Source organism: Rhinoderma darwinii, chromosome 4 (genome assembly GCF_050947455.1).
Source record: "Rhinoderma darwinii isolate aRhiDar2 chromosome 4, aRhiDar2.hap1, whole genome shotgun sequence".
Lineage (NCBI taxonomy): Eukaryota > Metazoa > Chordata > Amphibia > Anura > Rhinodermatidae > Rhinoderma > Rhinoderma darwinii.
The window spans coordinates 312,503,823-312,523,811 of record NC_134690.1 but is presented as its reverse complement, the minus strand read 5'-3'; the positions used below and the strand labels follow the sequence as shown (position 1 = coordinate 312,523,811).

General features: G+C 41.8%; 1 protein-coding gene across 1 annotated transcript in view; it reads right to left on the bottom strand.

Moving 5' to 3' along the window:
* Window positions 1–19,989, bottom strand: part of WDR27 (WD repeat domain 27) — a 755,361-nt gene that overhangs the window by 409,785 nt on the left and 325,587 nt on the right. Inside the window, exon 18 of the mRNA XM_075862730.1 lies at window positions 18,327–18,448. Within this exon, the coding sequence (XP_075718845.1) occupies window positions 18,327–18,448 (122 nt within the window). The remainder of the gene's footprint in view (window positions 1–18,326; window positions 18,449–19,989) is intronic.

The window sequence follows — 19,989 nt, the reverse complement described above, 5'->3', positions numbered from 1 at the left end:
GTGTGCTTTTGCCCATATTAATCTTTTCCTTTTATTAGCCAGTCTCAGATATGGCTTTTTCTTTGCCACTCTGCCTTGAAGGCCAGCATCCCGGAGTCGCCTCTTCACTGTAGACGTTGACACTTGCGTTTTGCGGGTACTATTTAATGAAGCTGCCAGTTGAGGACCTGTGAGGCGTCTATTCCTCAAACTAGAGACTCTAATGTACTTATCTTGTTGCTCATTTGTGCAGCGCGGCCTCTCACGTCTCTTTCTACTCTGGTTAGAGCCTGTTTGTGCTGTCCTCTGAAGGGAGTAGTACACACCGTTGTAGGAAATCTTCAGTTTCTTGGAAATTTCTCGCATGGAATAGCCTTCATTTATAAGAACAAGAATAGACTTGAAAGCTGCCTTTTTCTAGCCATTTTGAGAGTTTAATCGAACCCACAAATGTAATGCTCGAGATTATCAACTAGCTCAAAGGAAGGTCAGTTTTATAGCTCCTCTAAACAGCAAAACTGTTTACAGCGGTGCTAACATAACTGCACAAGGGTTTTCAAGTGTTTTCTAATCATCCATTAGCCTTCTAACACAGTTAGTTAGTGATGGTTGCTGGAAATGGGCCTCTATACACTTATGTAGATATTGCATTAAAAACCAGACGTTTGCAGCTAGAATAGTAATTTAGCACATTAACAATGTATAGAGTGTATTTCTGATTAATTTAATGTTATCTTCATTGAAAAAAACTGTGCTTTTCTTGCAAAAATAAGGAAATTTCGAAGTGACCCTAAACTTTTGAACGGTAGTGTGTGTATTGGCATACATACCTCAGATGGTACAGCTTCCCCAAAAACATTAAAACGTCCATTGACTACAGCCAGACCATCAGATATAATCGTATCAATTCCAGCCCAAGTGAAAGGGGTAAACACTAAAACCATCTTAAAAAGGACATTTTAAAATCAGCGATTTAGGCATCTACTGTCTGTATTGCCACAGGTACCCTTATTTGAACTATTCACTTTGCCTTGGTATCCTGTTTGGCCAGATTCTATCCTGCTACGGCAGTATGGCCCCGTGGGTACACACAGCCATCGTGACAGTAAGCTTAGGCCATATACCCCGCTAGTCGACCCTGACGACGTCACAAGTTATGCGAGCGATATTCTAGACCTCCGGTCTCGACTGGACCAACTCCTTCAGGCGTTGAACATTATTGCACATCGGCTGGACATGGAAGCTGCAGTTTCCCCAGCACCTGCTCCCATTGCCTCTGCTGTTCCTCTTACTAAACCTCCTGGCAGTACGGACCTTAAGACTACGCCTCCTATTAGTGCTGACCCCTGATTTTCTCTGCCACTACCTCAATGCTATGATGGAGACGCGAGGACCTGGAAGGGATTTCTGAACCAGTGCCAGATCCACTGTATGCCAGAGCATTTTCTACGGACGGCGCAAGGGTCGCTTTCATAGTCTCTCTCCTCACTGGCAGGGCCCTAGCACGGGCAAACCCTATCTGGGAACGACAAGGACCAGAGACCTGTCACTTCCAGGGGTTCCTACAGACATTTCGCACGGTGTTTGAGGAGCCTGGACAAGTCTCGTCGGCAGCTGCCTCCCTGCTGAAACTTTGCCAGGGAGACAATTCCGTGGGCGAGTATGCCATTCACTTCTGCACCCTAGCAGAAGAGTTGATATGTTACAATGAGTCCTTGGTGGCTACATTCTGGCAGGGACTGTCCCCTAAGATTAAGGACGAGTTTGCTGCCCGAGATCTGCTATCTACCCAAGATGACCTCATCCTTTTGGCCGCCCGGATCGACATAATGATCTGAGAACGGTTCCAAGAGGCTCGTCGGGAGAGAGGGCTCCTCAGTCCGACTCCTACATCGCAGCCACCCTTGCTGCCCTTATCAGCTGTTCCTCCAAAGGAGTCGTTGAAGATGGACCATCTCAAGCTGTCTACCCAGGAGAGACAACACAGACGCACATGTCTGTATTGCGGCCTCGGAGGCCATCTTGTGCATCAGTGCCCCCAAAAGTCCCGGGGTGACGAATGAAGGACAGCATTTAACACTCAAGACGGGCACTATGAAGACCTGGTGATGCCCTTCGGTCTGTGTAACGCTCCCGCGGTCTTCCCAGAGTTTGTTAATGACATCTTCCGTGACCTCATCTATGTCTGTCTTGTGGTCTATCTCGATGACATCTTAATTTTTTCTCCAGACCCGACGACTCATCAGAGACATGTCCGTCAAGTTTTGCTGTGATTAAGGGAGAATCGCCTGTATGACAAGCTTGAGAAGTGCGTGTTTGAGAGCAATGCTCTACCCTTCCCCGACTACATCATCTCGGATTAAGGCCTCAAGATGGATCCTGAGAAGGTAAAGGCCATCCTGGAATGGCCACATCCTCATGGCTTTGGGTCCATACAAATTTTCCTGGGATTCGCCAATTTCTACCGGTAGTTCATCCCAAACTTATCCTCACTGACCGCTCCCATCTCCACCCTCACCAAAAAGACATGAATGCCAAGGTGTGGACTCAAGTAGCAGAATCCGCATTTAATAGCCTCAGTGCCTTCACGTCAGCCTCTACCCGCCATCATCCTGATATATCTCTACAGTTTTCGTTGGAGGTAGACGCCTCCTCTGTTGGTGCCTGTGCACTTCTGTTCCAGAGAGGTCCCAAGGGTCCCAAGAGGTCCCAGTTTTATGTGGCTCTAAACTCTAAACTTTTCTCTTCCGCAGGGCGCAACTACTCGATTGGGGATCGGGAGTTACTGGCCATCAAATTGGCCCTGGAGGAGTGGAGACATCTACTAGAGGGCACAGTTCATCCCATACTGATATTTACTGACCACAAGAACACCACCTATCTCCAGACAGCCCAACAACTGAACCTATGTCAAGCCAGGTTGTCGCTGTTCTTTGCCGGGTTCCAGTTTGAGCTCCACTACCGCCCTGCCGACAAGAATGTGAGGGCCGATGCCTTGTCCAGGTCGTTCGTGACGGAGGACACCATGGAGTCTACACAATATATCATTGATCCATCCTGCATTATCTCTGTCAACCATCTGCAAGTAAGAGACATCCCTCTGGGGAGGACATTTTTGGCACTTGGCAGATAGAAGGAGAATATTTCGCTGGGGACACAGCTCTAGACTGGCAGGTCATGCGGGTGCCCGTAAAACCCGAGACCTGGTTGCCCATAATTTCTGGTGGCCCACGCTGCCCGAAGACATCATGAACTTTGTCTCGTCCTGCACGGTGTGCGCGGCTAACAAGGTTGTTCACTCCAGGCCTGCTGGCCTGCTCCAGCCGCTGCCTGTGCTCAATGCTAACTGGCAGCATATAGCAATGGACTTGATGGTGTTGAACCGATTCTTGAAGATGGCTCATTTCATTCCGCTAACCGGTCTACCTTCTGCTTCTCGACTGGCTGACCTCTTCATCCAAAACTTCTTCTGCCTGCATGGCTTACCTCTGCATATCATGTCGGATCGGGGGGATCAGTACACCACCAAATTTTGGAGAGCCCTCTGCAAACTCCTTGATGTAAAGTTGGACTTTTCCTCAGCCTACCATCCCCAGTCCAATGGCAAAGTCGAGAGTATCAGCCAAATCATGGAGAAATATCTACGACACTTCATCTCCAGGCAGCATGATGACTGGGTGCAGCTTCTACCTTGGGCTGAGTTCTCCTATAACAACCACACACGTGAGTCCACTGATTCTACACCGTTCTTTATTGTCTATGGCCAACATCCACAAATTCTTCTCCCTGTGATTGCTACATCCCCTCTTCTGAAGCCTGTGGTCCTGAACCGCTACTCTAAGACTCTTAGCCCTGCAGTTGCCCCCCAGCGGTTCTGCCAATGTATTCGCAGTAAAGAAGATCTTGGACTTCAAGAGGATAAGAGGAAAAGCCTTTTACTTAGTGGATTGGAAGGGCTTTGGTCCAGAAGGAAGGTCCTGGGAGCTAGAGGAGAACGTCAATGCTCCTTCCCTCATTATGAAGTTCCTCTCTCGTTCTGGCCCCTAGAAGAGGGGGCGTAAGAGGGGGGATACTGTAACGTCCGCGGTCGCAGACTCCTATCATCCTGCAGACAGATCCTGCAGAGCGTCTTCCTCCCAAGAGAAGCCAGCACATGCGTCCGTCCTGTCCTGCAGTGACCACTAGTGTGCGCCCTCAAGCTCATTCCCGGCCTTAATGGACCAGAGCACACACATGTTTTAGATTGACTGATTGCTCCCATGATCACCCTGGACTATCTGAATGGCTCTGCCCCTTCCTTCATTGCCTGAGCTTTGTTGTGTTTACCTGTGTTAGTCTTTGCAAATGGTCCCTTAGTGTTTTCCAGTTCCCAGTGTTCCCGTTCCTGCTACCTATATCCTGTATCCCATGCTGCCTTGTTCCTGTGCCGTAGAGAGTTGGAGCCGTGTTGTGTCGTGTTCTACGTCTGTTGTTTTTCACCACGCCTGGTGTCTGCCTGCTGCCAAGATTCCATCCGAGCCTGCCATCGCTACTGTCTGTATTGCCACAGGTACCCTTATTCAAACTATTGACTTTGCCTTGGTATCCTGTTTAGCCAGCTGCTATCCCGCTATGGTGGTACAGCCAGGGGGTCCACACACCCATCGTGACAGATACCCAGAAATCAACTTCTCCAATGCAGTGGAAAAGATGATAACATCATGATGCGAAGGGAGAAGTATGGAGTGGGCTCTCGGGCTGAGCCAGCTTCATACGCTGCGGGTGTCAGCTGACATCTCACACTAACGGCCAGGATGAGATAACTCTGATCTTGGACGTTTAACTACTGCCTCTGGCATCTAAGCTGTTAGAGAGGGACTGCCCCCTCTTACAGCCAAACGGCCCCCCTGCAACACAATCACAGGATGCCAATGGTTGTCATAGCAGTCTAGGGGCACAATAGAAGCTGTTAAAAATCACTGCTATATATTAGTATTGGAGTCTATTGTCCCAGCGATCCAACGATCACTGGTTCAAGTCTTCTAGGGGGAACTAATAAAAAATGTTAAAAATAGTTAGGTTTTAAGCAACACAACAATTTTTTTTTCTTTACAAAAGTAGTAAAACATTTAACAAAAAGTATATTAATTTGGTAACACCGTAATCGTATTGACCCACAGAATAAAGTTAAGATGACATTCTTACTGCACAGTGAAAGATGTAAAAACAAAATCTAGTGGAGGAATCAGATTTTTCTCGAATTCCACCTCACAAATATTTTTTTTTACAGTTTCCCAGTACATTATATAATACTTTAAATGGTGCCAATAAAAACTACAGCTTCCCTCGCAAAAAATAAGCCCTCACACCAGTCCATTGGGGGAAAAATAAAGAAGTTATAGTTCGGAAGGCGGGGAGGGAAAAACGAAAAAAGAAATAAATAGAAAAATTGCCTTAACCTCTTCCGGCACCTTGGCGTAAATGCACGTCCAGGTGAGCAGTAACTTTGCCCACCTAAGCGTGCAGTTACGTCCGCGCTTTAACAGTTAACAGCCACACGGCGCTACACCGCAGCGGTGGTTGACTGTGCAGGGTGTCTGCCCTGCTCTCCGTGTTGCCGATCAGCGGCCTATCGCCGCTGATTTAGGCAGTTAACCCCTTCCATGTGGCAGTCATTTGCAATCACCGCATTTTAGGGGTTTAGAGCAGATCGGCAGCCCCACCTGCATTTGCAGGGGCTGGCAATCCTTGTCACAGCAACTGGAGGCCACACAATGGCCCCCGGGCTGCCATGTACGGAAGCCTAGGAGGACCAACCGAAGGCTGGTCCTCCTAGGCTTCCTGTCAGAGAGACTCTCACGTCACAATGACAGTTAGAAAACATTACACTACGTAGGTAGTGTAATGTGTTCTAGCAGCGATCAGCGCTGCAAGTCTAAATGTCCCCTAGTGGGACAAGTAAAAAAAAGATAATAAAAATGTTTTAAATAAGTGTAAAAATAAGTTAGAAGTTAAATTAACAAAAAATGCTTTTTTTCCCTATAATAAGTCTTTTGTAATAGGAATAAAATGTACACCTATTTGTTATCACCGCGTTCGTAACGACCCCACCTATAAAACTATAATATATTGTCCGCAACACCGCAAAAAAAATAAGTGAAAAAACAATGATAGAATCACTATTTTTTTAGGCATCACCCCTATATACCATTAAAAACTACAGCCCGTCCCACAAAAAACATGCCCTTACACAGCTTTTTTGACTGAAAAATAAAAAAGTTATGGCTTTCAGAATATGGTGACGCAAAACATATTTTATTTTATAAATAAGTGATTTTATTGCGCAAACGCTGCAAAACATAAAAAACCGCTATACATATGGTATGACCGTAATCGTAAGATTGGGCACCATTTATCATTTATCAATGCGACACTGGCCACACATCTGCGTATTATTATTTATTTACCCCATTATTATACCCTCTAATTATGCCCTGATGTACTCCGCACAGATTACATATGCCCCCCACATTATAAACTGAAATACCAGCAAAACGCCAAACAGAACTACTACCAAGCTAAATCTGTGCTCCAAAAGCCAAATGCCGCTCCCTCCCTTCTGAGCCCTACAGCTTACCCAAACAGCCGTTTACGTCCACTGATATGGCATCGCCATAACCGGGAGAACCCGTTTAATATTTTATGAGGAATTTGTCTTCAGTGGCACAAACTGGGCATAACATATAGTGCAGTAAAATGGCATATCAGTGGAAAATTTTAATTTTCACTCTGCACCATCCGCTGCGCAATAGCCCCTTCGTGCACCACGACTTAATAGAATGTGCCTGTGCCATACGCTGCAGGTGTCAGCTGTGTATTACAGGTGACACCCAGGACTAACGGACAGGAACAGCCATCGCGATGTTACAGGAGACTGTAAAAATGACAATATACTACAATACATTAGTACTGCAGTGTATTGTACCAGCTATCTACTGATTGCTGGTTCAAGTTCCCTTAGGGGCACTAATAAAATGTGTAAAAACAAAAGTAAATAGTAATTATTAGTGAAAAAAAAAAAAAAAATGTTTAAAAACCCTTTTCATATTTTGTCTCTAAAGTAATGTAAAAAATGTAAACAAATACACAAAATTGGGATCGCGGTGTCTGTAAAAGTCCAAACTATACAATATAGCATTATTTAACTCGCACGGTGAACGCAGTGAAAAATAAAGAATTTAAAATGGCAAAATCGCTGTTTTTTTGGTCACCTTGGGTCTAACAAAAAATGTAATTAAAAATGCTCAAAGTTGTATGTACCAAAATCATTGTACTAATAAAAACTACAGCTCTTGGAAAGCAAGGAGGGAAAAACGAAAAAGAAAAAGCAAAAAATGGTTCAGTCTGGAAAGGGTTAATTACTTTCTAATAAAAAAAACACTTATGACCACATGTGGGGTATTGCCGTACTCGGGAGAAATTGCTTTACAAATGTTGAGGTGCTTTTTCCTCCTTTATCCTTTGTGAAATTGAAAAAATGCAACATTTTAGTGGAAATAATGTTGATATTCATTTTCACGGCCTAATTCTAATAAATTCTGCAAAAGATCTGTGGGGTATAAATGCTCACTATACCCCTAGATAGATTCCTTAAGTGGTGTATTTTCCCAAATGAGGTCACTTTTGTGTGGTTTCCACTGTTTGGCCGCTCAGGGGCTTTGCAAATGCGACATGGCACCTGTAAACCATTTCAGATAAATTTGAGCACCAAAAGCCAAATAGAGCTCCTTCCCTTCTAAGCCCCCCCCTGCTATGGGTCCAAACAGCAGTTTATTACCACATATGGCATATTTCCGTAATCGGGAGAAATTGTTTTTTCTCCTTTATTCCTTTAAATTTAAAATTTGTACGTTTTTTCAGAAAAAAAAGTAGATTTTCATCTTCACATACTAATTCAAATAAATTTATAAACTTAAAAAATTGATAAATCTACATTTTATTGCAAAAAATGGAGATTGTAATTTTTACTGCCTACTTCCTATAATTTCTGCAAAAGAACTGTGGGGTCAAAATGCTAACTATACCCCTAGATAAATTCCTTGAGGGATGTAGTTTCCAAAATGGGGTCACTTTTGGGGTGTCTTTACTGTTTTGGCCCCACAAGAACTCTTCAAAGCTGATGGTGCCTATAATATATTCTAAAAGAAAGGATGCCCCAAATCCACTAGGTGCTCCTTTGCTTCTGAGGCCTGTGTTTCAGTCCTTTAGCTTACTAGGGCCACATGTGGGATATTTCTAAAAACAGCAGAATCTGGGTAATAAATATTGTATTGCATTTCTCAGGTAAAAACTTCTGTGGTACAGACATTTTTTTTTATTACAAATGAGTTTTGGCAAACAAAAATGAAATTTGTAAATTTCACCTCTACTTTTCTTTAATTTCTGTGAAATGCATAAAAGGTTAAAACAATTTCTGAATGCTGTTTAAAATACTTTGAGGGGTGAAGTTTTCAAAATGGGGTGATTTATGGGGACTTTCTAATATATAAGGCCCTCAACGCCACTTCAGAACTGAACTGGTCCCTAAAAAAAACTAACCTTTTGAAATTTACTTAAAAATATAGGAAATTGGTGCTAAAGTTCTAAGCCTTGTAACGTCCTAGAAAAATAAAAGAATGTTCAAAAAATGATGCAAACATGTTACATTTTACAAGCAAATACATTTACATTTAGAAAAATTTTAATTTTTGCAAATTTTCTTCGAATCTTGGTGTTTTTTACAAATAAATATTGAATTTATCGACCAAACTTTTTCACTTACATAAAGTAATGTCACGAGAAAACAATCTCAGAATCACTTGGATACGTAAATGCATTCCGAAGTTATTACCACATAAAGTGACACGTCAGATTTGAAAAATCGGCTTCGTCCTGAAAGCCAAAACAGGCTCAGTCCTGAAGGGGTTAAGGACACAGCTTGTGTAACTTTATGTGATAACTTTGGAATGCGATTCTGAGATTGTTTTCTCGTGACACATTGTACTTTAATTTTGTGGTAAAATTGGTCGATAGATTCAGTGTTTATTTGTGAAAAATTCCCAAATTTTGTGACAATTTGCAAAAATTTGCATTTTTCTAAAAAGAAATGTATCTGTAAATCAGATAGTAACATCCCACAAAATAGTTACTAGTTAACATTTCCCATATGTCTACTTTATTTTGGCATTGATTTTTGAACATTCTTTTATTTTTCCAGGATGTTACAAGGCTTAGAACTTTAGAAGCAACAGTAGAAAATGCAAGACCTGTACCAACATCTTGTCATCAAACACCATCCACATCCCAAACACGCAGCAGGACTATAAAATCACTGGCACGTTCTCCTGTACATCCTCCAATGTACTGTACATGATCCTGTGTACCAGGTGCATCAATAAAGGAATCTACATTGGAGAAACCAAACAAAAACTACAAACCAGGATGAATCTTCACAGACATACAATAAAACAGGAGGTGGATACACCCGTGGGAAAACACTTCTCTGGACATGTTCACAGTTTGGCAGATTTAAAAGTCCTAATACTAAAGGGTCATTTTAAAAACAACAGAGAGAGAAAAATTTGGGAATTCAAGATGATGATAAAATTCCAGTCATTGACAGAAGGCCTCAATCTAACACCAGGATTTATGAGCCACTACATGGACACACATCACATCCCCCATCAGACTGATTCCAGATGCCTTAACTCCTAAGTCATCACCCCTATAACCCCAGTTTTATTGCCCCAGCTTATCTTAATGATGTATCACCTCATGTACTAATTGTCTTTGTGTAACATCTTAATGTTGTGCTTTTTTCTAAGTCATTCATTTGTAAACTGCCTGAAGAAGGAGCCTCTGTGCTCTGAAAGCTTGCATACAGAATTTTTATGGTTAGCCAATAAAGGTATCATACCTTCTATACTTTTGTCTTTTTTGACACAAAGGTATTTAACATTGCATATTGTTTCTGGCTAACACAGTACTACACTATTTTTTACTGTACTTCGTCAAATTTTCTAAGAAATTTCAAAAGGCTATTTTTTCAGGGACCAGTTCAGTTCTGAAGTTGCTTTGAGGGCCTTATATATTAGAAACCCCCTGTAAAACACCCCATTAAAAAAACTGCACCCCCCCCCCCCCCAAAGTATTTGGAACAGCATTTAGAAAGTGTCTTAACCATTTTGGTATTTCACAGGAATTAAAGAAAATTGAAGGTGAAATTTACAAATTTATTTTGTTTTGCAGAAAATCTGTTCTAATTCATATTATTGCCCAGTTTTTATAATTATCCAACAAGGAGTACCTATTGGATTTTGGGGCCTCCATTTTATTAAAATATATTTTCGGCACCATGTCAGGTTTGAAGAGGTTTTGGGGTGCCAAAACATTGGAAACCCCCCAAAAAGACACAATTTGGAAAACAACACCCTCAATGAATTTATCAAGGGGTATAGTGAGCATTTTTACACCACAGTTTTTTGCTGAACTTAATAGAATTATGCTGTAAAATTGAAAATAATTATTTTTCTGATAAAACGTGGTAATTTTAATTTTTACAAGGAACAAAGGAGAAAAAGCACCCCAACATCTGAAAAGAAATTTCTCACGATTACGGCAATACCCCATATGGGGTCATAAACTGCTGATTGGACACACGGCAGGGCTCAGAAAGGCAGGAGCGCTATTTGGCATGCAGATTTTGCTGGATTGGTGTTGGGTGCCATGTTGCATTTGCAAAACCCTGAGGTACCAGAGTACAGTGGAAGACCACAAGAAGTGACCCCATTTTAGAAACTACATCCCTTAAGGCATTTATCATTTGCCTCGACATATGACAGGGCTCAGAAGTGATAAGCAAAATGTGCATTTGAGGCTTATTTTGGTGATTTTTCCCAGCATTGGCCCACAATTGCAAGGCTCTGAGGTTAAATAGTAAAACAAACCCCCAAGTAGTGACCCTTATTTTGGAAACTACCCACCACAAGGCATTTGCAAGGTGTAGTGAGCATTTTGATCCCACAGGTGTTTTTTCATTAGAAACGAAAAATTTAAAATTGCAATTTTCCACTGATATGCCATTTTAGTGCACAATATGTTGTGCCCAGTTTTTTCCACCGAAGACAAATATCTAATAAATTGTTAAGTGGGTTCTCCCGGGTATTGCGATGACATATATGTGGACGTGAACTCCTGTTTGGACGTTTGGCTTTTGGAGCGCAGATTTAGCTTGATAGTTGTTCTGTTTGGGCTTTTGCTGGTATTTCAGTTGATATTTTAAGGGCATATGTAAGCTGTGTGGAGTACATCAGGGCATAATAAGAGGCTATTATAATGCAGTAAATAAATAACAATCCGCAGGTGTATGGCCAGTTTCGCATTTATAAATGGTGCCCAAACTTATCTGCTTTTCGAAGCGCTCTGCACATTTTCTGTTGTCATATTTTTAAAGCCAGAACTTTTTTATTTTTTCTCGACCGGAGCTGTGTTGCGGTACAATCTGTTGTGTTCATTGGCACCATTTTGGGGTACATGCATTTTTTTTAATCACTTTTTATTGCATTTTTTGGCAAGCAAGGTGAACAAAAAACAGCAATTCTGACAATGTTTTTTATTCTTTGTTTTATTTTACAGTGTTCACCGTGGGCTGTAAATGAAAATTTTACAATATTCTGTGGTTTGATACGATTACGGCAATATCAAATGTACATAGTTTTTTTAAGTTTTGCAGCGTATGCACAATAAATCCCTTTTTTTTTTTTTTTTTACATTTCTTTTTTGACACCATATTCTGAGAGCCATCATTTTTTTATTTTTCAGTCAAAAAAATCTGTGTAAGGGCTTGTTTTTTGGGGGACGGTTGTAGTTTTTATTGGTACTGTTTTTTGATAACTTTTTATTCCATGTTTTGGGAGGGGTGGTGCTAAAAAACAGCGATTCTGGCATTGTTTTTTTTTGCAGTGTACACCGTGCTGGAAAATAATAAACTTATAGTTTTACAGTTTGGGTCGTTACAGACGCGGCGATACCAAATATGTACTTTTTTTAACGGTTTCTTTTTTTCCTATAATAGAAGACTTATTATAGGGAAAAAGCCACTAAGATGACGCAATCGCTTTTGATCGCAGCATCTAAGTGGTTAATGGTAGGGATCGCAGCGAGTTACATTCCCTACCATTACAGCACGGTGTCAGCTGTAACATACAGCTGACAACTGCGGCTGATGTCGCAGGCTCAGCTCCTTTTTGCGTCTGGAATTCTTTTAAACCCCACCTCCGGGCAGGACCTAGTAGGCTTCTATACTTGGCATACAGGAGGCCATTATTAGGCCTCCGGTCTGCCAGAGCAGTCATCGGAAACCCCTGCGATTGCATTGCAGGGTTCCGATCTGCTAGGAAACCTTAAAGATACAGTGCTCACTAAGGGTTAATCGGCCGGATCGGAGACTAGCTCTTGTCCTGGCCATGCAGCAGGGTGTCAGCCGTAATATACACCTGACACTCACTGGCGATGGAGCGTGCTCAGCTTCTGAGCCCGCATCAGCAACAGAACATACCAGTACGTTCTTGTAACGTCTATGTCCGCGGACCGTCGTTCAGACTTACCCTCTGACGTCCGCGGCCATGGCCGTCTGTGTTTTTGGCGCCATTTCCCTCCAGGGAGACGCCGGCACTCACTTCTGGGTTCTGAGTTTCCCGCAGGGCGCGCGCACGGCCTTAAAGGGCCAGTACGCGTCCAGTTGTTAAAAATCAGTAATTAGCCCAGAATGTTGCTGGACTATAAAAAGGGCTCTGCCCACTTAATCTTTGCCTGGGCATTTTTATATACCTAAAGTTTGTCTTGCAAATGGTCTCCTAGAGTTTTCAAGTTCACAGTGTTACCTGTTCCTGCTGCCTGTACCCTGTATCCCGTTCTACCGTGCCTCTGTGCCATCTACAGTGAAAGTCAAGTCGTGTCTTCCGCTGCATCTACTGTGCCATCTACAGTGAAAGTCAAGTTGTGTCACCGCTACTGCCTACATTGCCTCAGGTACCCTTTCTGGACTATAGACTTTGTACTGTACGTGTTTGGCCAGCTGCTGTCCTGCTTCGCGGTACGGCCCAGTGGGTCCACATGACAGTTGTGTTGTGTTAAGTTCTTAACGACAGCGACATACTATTGTGTTGGATGTCGTTAAGGGGCTAAAGGCTATGTACAACTTGGAAAGCGTTTTGTTTTTTTCAGCTGAGCGCTTCTGTACCTTGGTTTAACAATCTCTTTAACACCTTCCTGACATTTGTCGTAAGTATATGCCATGAAAAGCCAGTGCTTCTCGCAAAATGTTGTATACTTACGACAAATGGATGGCACTGGCTCAGAAGCTGAGTCGGTGCCATCATCCCCGGATGTCAGCTGTAACTTATAGCTGACACTCTGCTGTAATGGCGGGGACTGAAGTTAGCTTCGATCCCCGCCATTAACCCCTTAAATGTAGCGGTCAAAAACGATTGCTGCATTTAAGGTATTTGCAGCTTATCTACACCCCAGCAATGAAAGTGCCGGGGTGTCGGTGGCTGCAATGGTAACCGGAGGCCTAGTAGTGGCCTCCTGGTCTGCCTAGAATGGAAAACTTCCAGCTTCCCCACCGGAGGCGGGACCTAAATGCCTTGCGTAGCTGCCGGCAAGATGGCGCCGGCTCAGGAGCTGAGCCGGCGTCATCAGCGGTGGATGTCAGCTGACATCTACATGCAATGGCAGGAACCGGAGTTAGCTCAAATCCCTGACATTAACCCCTTAGATGCAGCGATCTAAAGCGTTTGCTGCATCTTTGTGGTTGTCGGCAGATCCAGCAGCCCTGCCATGCAATCAGGGCTGCGGACTGCTACTAAGGCAACAGGATACCTAACAATGGCCTCCTGCTCTGCCATTATGGAAACCGATTAGGCCCCAGCCTGGAGGCGAAGTGTGATCGGCTTGCTGTCAGTGAACGACTGACAGATCTAATACATTGCACAACATAGGTAGTGCAATGTATTAAAAAAAAAATCTGACAGTTGGACCTTCAAGTCCCCAAGTGGGACTAAAGAAAAGTGTAAAAAAAGTTTCAAGTAATAAAATAAAACACGCCCTTTTTCCCTTATCAAAACCTTTATTATTGAAAAAAATAAACAAACCAACCGTACCGCAGCATCCGTAACGGTCTGAACTATAAAAAAATAATGTTAGTTATTCCATGCGGTGAACGGCGTTAAATAAAACGTAAAAAACAATGCCAGAATTTCTGTTTTTTGGTCACTTTGCCCTACAAAAAATTCAATAAAAAGTGATCAAAAAGTCGTATGTATCCAAAAATGGTACCTATAAAAACTATAGCTTGTCTCACAAAAAACAAGCCCTCATATAGCTCCGTCGACAAAAAAATGAAAAAGTTATGGTTCTCGCAACATGGCGACAAAAGTAATTTTATTGTGCAAAAAGTTGTAAAACATAAAAAAGTGCTATAAATTTGGTATCGCCGGGATCGGACTGACCTGCAGAATAAAGTTAACATGTAGTTTATAATGCATGGTGAACACTGTATATATATATATATATATATATATATATATATATATATATATATATATATATATATTAAAAAAAAAAAAACTATGCCAGAATTGCTGTTTTTTGGTCAGCTTGCCTCCCAAAAGATAGGATAAAAAGTGATCAAAAAGTCGCATGTACCCCAAAATGGTACCAATAATAACTACAGCTCATCCCGCAAAAAAACAGCCCTAATACCACTACATCAATGAAAAAATAAAATTAGTTAAGGCTCCAATAGGTCAGGAAATAAAAATATGCGATTGTGCAGGCCCGAGGGGAACATTTATTTTGTTACAAGTGGCGATTTATCAAGGTCCTAAAATTAGGGTACCAGGAAGGGTAGGGCCCAAACATATCTACTGGAAGCGAGGGCGCCCGTATTATACCAGGACAACACATCCCAGCTAAATTCCCCAAACTGCAAAGGTGCGGAGTGTGGACCAAAAGGGGGATAAAGGACATTTATCAGTGCATACTGGCCTGCGCATAAAGGATTGCTTCACAGCTTAACAAATATTTATTGATTATTTCATTGTTTAGCCCATTATTATACCACCTGACTATGCAGAGCCTCTGCAATTGTGAACTTTGTAAGTCGCCAAATTAGGCCTCAATTTCGCATGATACTCCTTCACTCCTGAGCCCTGTGGAATGTCCAGGCAAAAGATTAGTGCCGCATGTAGGGTGAGTCTAAAACCGGGAAATACAGCATAATAATTAGAGAGCTGTCTTGTTATGGTGGCACAAGCTGGGCACCATATATTGGCATATCTATGGAAAAAATCCCATTTTCACTCTGCAACATCGAGTGCACACTAATTTAGGGTTAACATGCTCACTACACCCCTAGATGAATACCTTGAGGCGTGTAGTTTCCAAAATGGGGTTTCCTCTGTTTTGGTCCGGCAGGGGCTTTGCAAATGCGACATAGCGACCAGAAACCAATCCAGCAAAATCTGAACTACAAAAGCCAAATGCCGCTCCTTCCCTTCTGAGCCCTGCATTGTGCGTAAACGGCAGTTTATGACCACATATGGGGTATTGCCGTACTCGGGAGAAATTTCTTTACAAATGTTGGGGTTCTTTTTTTTCCTTTATTTGTTGAGAAAATGAAAAATGTTGAGCTAAAACTTCATCTTATTGGAGAAAAAGGATTGTTTTTATTTTCACTGTCCAATTCTAATAAAATCTATGAAACACCTGTGGGGTCAAAATGCTCACCACACACCTAGATGACTTCCTCAAGGGGTGTAGTTTCCTGAATGAAGTCACTTTTTGGGCATTTTCACTGTTTTGGTCCCTGAGGGGCTTTGCAAATGTGACATGGCCTCCGCAAACCAGTCCTGATAAATTTGAGCTCCAAAAGCCAAATGGCGCTCTTTCCCTTCTAAGCCTTGTCGTATGTCCAAACAGCCATTTATGACCACATGGGGGGTATTGTTTTACTTGGGAGAAATTGCTTTACAAATGTTGTGGTGCTTTTTCTCCTTTAGTCCTTGTGGAAATGAGAAAAAAATAGCTAAACCTGCATTTTCTTTAACCCCTTAATGACCGCGCCATTTTGCGCGTTAATGACCAAGGATTATTTTTTGTTTTTTCATGGTCGCATTCCAAGAGTCGTAACTTTTTTTTTATTCCGTCGACATAGCCGTATAAGGGCTTGTTTTTTGCGGGACGAGTTGTATTTTGTAATTGGACCATTTTTAGATGCTTATAACATATTGATTAACTTTTATTAACTTTATTTTAGGAGAGAATTTAAAATAAGCAGCTATTCCAATTAATTTTCACGTTATAAATTGACACCGTTTACTATACAGCGTAAATAACATGTTAACTTTATTCTATGGGTCGGCACGATTACGGGGATACCAAATATGTAAAGGTTTTATATGTTTTTTCTACGTTTGCACAATACAAATCCTTTTAGAAAAAAATTACTTGTTTTTGCATCGTCGCATTCCAAAAGCCGTAATTTTTTTATTTTTCCGTCGATGTGGCCGTATGTGGGCTTGATTTTTGCGGGACAATGTGTAGTTTTCATTAGTACTATTTGGGGTACATAGGACTTATAGATTAACTTTTATTTTATTTTTTATGGGGGGAATGGGAGAAAAGAGAGAATTTTGCCGTTGTTTTTTGCGTTTTCTTTGGACGCCGTTCATCCGGCGGTTTAATTAATGTGTTCATTTTATTGGTCAAGTTGTTACGACCGCAGGGATACCATATATGTGTATGTGTGATTTGTTTTGACACTTTTACTAAATAAAACCACTTTTTGGGCAAAAAAAGTAGTTTTATTTGACTTTGACTGTAATTTTATTTTATTTTTTTCACAAACTTTATTTAACTGATTGACAACTTTTTTTTAAAGTCCCAGCAGGGGACTTCACTATACGATCTGCTGATTGCATATATAATGCTTTGGTATACTTAGTATACCAAAGCATTATTGCCTGTCAGTGTAAAACTGACAGGCAACCTATTAGGTCATGCCTCCGGCATCGCCTAACAGGCTGTCATGGAAACCCGATGGCGACCCGCGATTTATATGCGCGGGCGCCGATCGGGTGACAGAGGGAGCTCCCTCCCTCTGTCAAACACATTAGGTGCCGCTGTCACTATTGACAGCGGCATTTAATGGGTTAAACTGCCGGAATCGGAGCGCGCTTCGATTCCGGCAGTTGCAGCAGGAGCCAGGCTGAGTATAACAGCCGTGCTCCTGCCGCTGATCGCGTGGGTACAGTGACAGCACCCGCGCCATCACAGGACGGATATATCCGTCCTCCTGCGCGAACTAGCAGCTGCTGAGGACGGATATATCCATCCTTCGGCGTTAAGGAGTTAAAAGAATGTAGATTTTCATTTTCACTGCATATTTTAAATAATTTCTGCAATAAACCTGTAGGGTTAAAATGCTCACTATACCCCTAGATAATTTCCTTGAGGGGTTTAGTTTTACAAATTGGGTCACTTATGGGGGACTTCCACTGTTTTGGCACCTCAAGAGCCGTTCAAACCTGACATGGTGCCTAAAATATATTCTAATAATTAAATTTTGGCAAAAAAATGACATTTGTAAATTTCACCTCCTATATTGCTTTAATTCCTGTGAAACGTCTAAAGGGTTAAGAAACTTTCTAAATGCTGTTATGAATACTTTGAGGGGGGAAGTTTTTAAAATGGGTGACTTTGTGGGGGTTTCTAATATATAAGGCCCTAAAATCCACTTCAAATGACCTGATTCCTGAAAAAATAGCCTTTGAAATTTTCATGAAAATGTGAGAAATTGCTGCTAAAGTTCTAAGCCTTGTAACATCCTAGAAAAATAAAAGGATGTTCAATAAACGAAGCCAATCTAAAGTAGACATATGGGGGATGTTAATTATCAACAATTGTGTGTGGTATAACTGCCTAACTTACAAGCAGATACATTTAAATTTAGAAAAATGCTAATTCTTGCAATTTTTCAGTAAATGTTGGTGTTTTTGTACAATTAAATACTAAATGTACCGAGCAAATTTTGCCAGTAACATAAAGTCCAATGTGTCAGGAGAAAACAATCTCAGAATCGCTTGGATAGGTAAAAGCATTCTGAAGTTATTACCACATAAAGTGAAACATGTAAGATTTGAAAAATGAGGCTCTGTCAGGAAGGTCAAAAGTGGCCAAAGCGGGAAGGGGTTAAGTAAAATATGTTAAGAACCAGGACCTGTCTTCAACATGCTACAGCAAAAAACAAAACAAGACATATATGTTACCAGAACTAATGCTGAAACCGAATTTTTCACATTCCAAACCCTGACTGTTCTGTCATCAGCAGTAGAAACCAACCAATTCCTGTCATAGCTCCAGCCAAAGCCGTTTACCGCACCATTATGGCCTATGAAAGAAACATAACACGTATTACAATAGCTGATAAGAAATTACCAATGATTATAATAAATGTAAATATCAAATCAATTATAAGTTTCAAGGGACTTTGAGCTGACCCCTAAAATAGTAAATAAATGCACACTGAGTAGCCAATTTAAGAACTTGTTTCTAAAACGGTCTGCTAAAGTGAGGATATAGACTAAATGTATTTATGTTTCCAGTTCCATATAATAACTAAAATATATTGATCTTGCTCAAGTTTGCCTCCTTTGTTCCCAGATAACGTTTTTCTTTTGCACCTACATGCTGAGAACAGTGAAATACTCCATTATCTTGGGCACCATGCACACGACCGTGCCCGTAATCACGTTTCGTGATTACGGGCACGGCCGGCCACGGATAGCCGTCCGCATTAGCGGGCCGTGCTCCAATTATAAAGTGTGGGAGCATGGTATATAAAATAAAAAAATAGGACATGTCCTAATTTTTATGGAAGGTTTCTATGGCACGGACACCTTCCTGTAAATATACGGGAAGGTGTCCGTCAGCCATAGAAATACATGGGTCCGTAATTACCGACCGTAATTATGGTCCGCAATTACGTATGAAATCTACGGTCGTGTGCATGATGCCTTAGGCCCCATGCACACGACCATATATTTTATCCATAGATGCAATCGTACCCAGTCTAGGCAACGCTCAGTGAGCCACATACACTATATTGACAAAAGTATTGGGACACACCTCTTAATCATTGAATTCTTGTATTTCATTCGGTCCCATTGCCACAGGTGTATAAAATCAAGCACCTAGCCATGAAGTCTGCCTTTTAAAACATTTGTGAAAGAATGGGTCATTCTAAAGCACTGAATGCTAGCGTGGTACTGTGATAGGATGCCACCGTTGCAGCAACTCAAGTGGTGGACCACATAAAGTTACAAAGTGGGATTCCTGAGTGCTGAAGCGCATTGTTCATAAAAGTCGCCAACGCTTTGTTGAGTCATTATTGAGGAATACCAAACCTCCTCTGGCATTAACATGTGCACAACTGTGCGCTGGGAGCTTTATGGCATGGGGTTTCCATGGCCGAGCAGCTGCATGAAAGTCTTACATCACTAAGCACAATGCCAAGCTTCGGATGGAGTGGTGTAAAGCACGCCACCATTTCTGTCTACCACCCTACCTGTGCTCTTTGTTCTGCCAACAACCTTAGACTAACATCCTCCATAATACAAACCTCACACTCGATTTTTCTCATGCTGCACAAGTCCTCTGGAATGAGCTACCCCTGACAATCAGATTAGTTCCCAGCATTGAGAGCTTTAAGCGTGCCCTGAAAAAAACATATTTTTAAAGAGGACTATCACATTTCCTAAACTGACTCCTTTCCTTGGCTCCACTATTACATTAGTCATGAGAACCTGACCACTTAATTCAGCAGTATCCCCTACACTCCTTGCACCTTAATGCAATTCATGATTGTCACAAATATATACTGTCTGGTGACTGGCTCATGTAGCTTTATGTGTATTCTAGGTTCATAAAAAA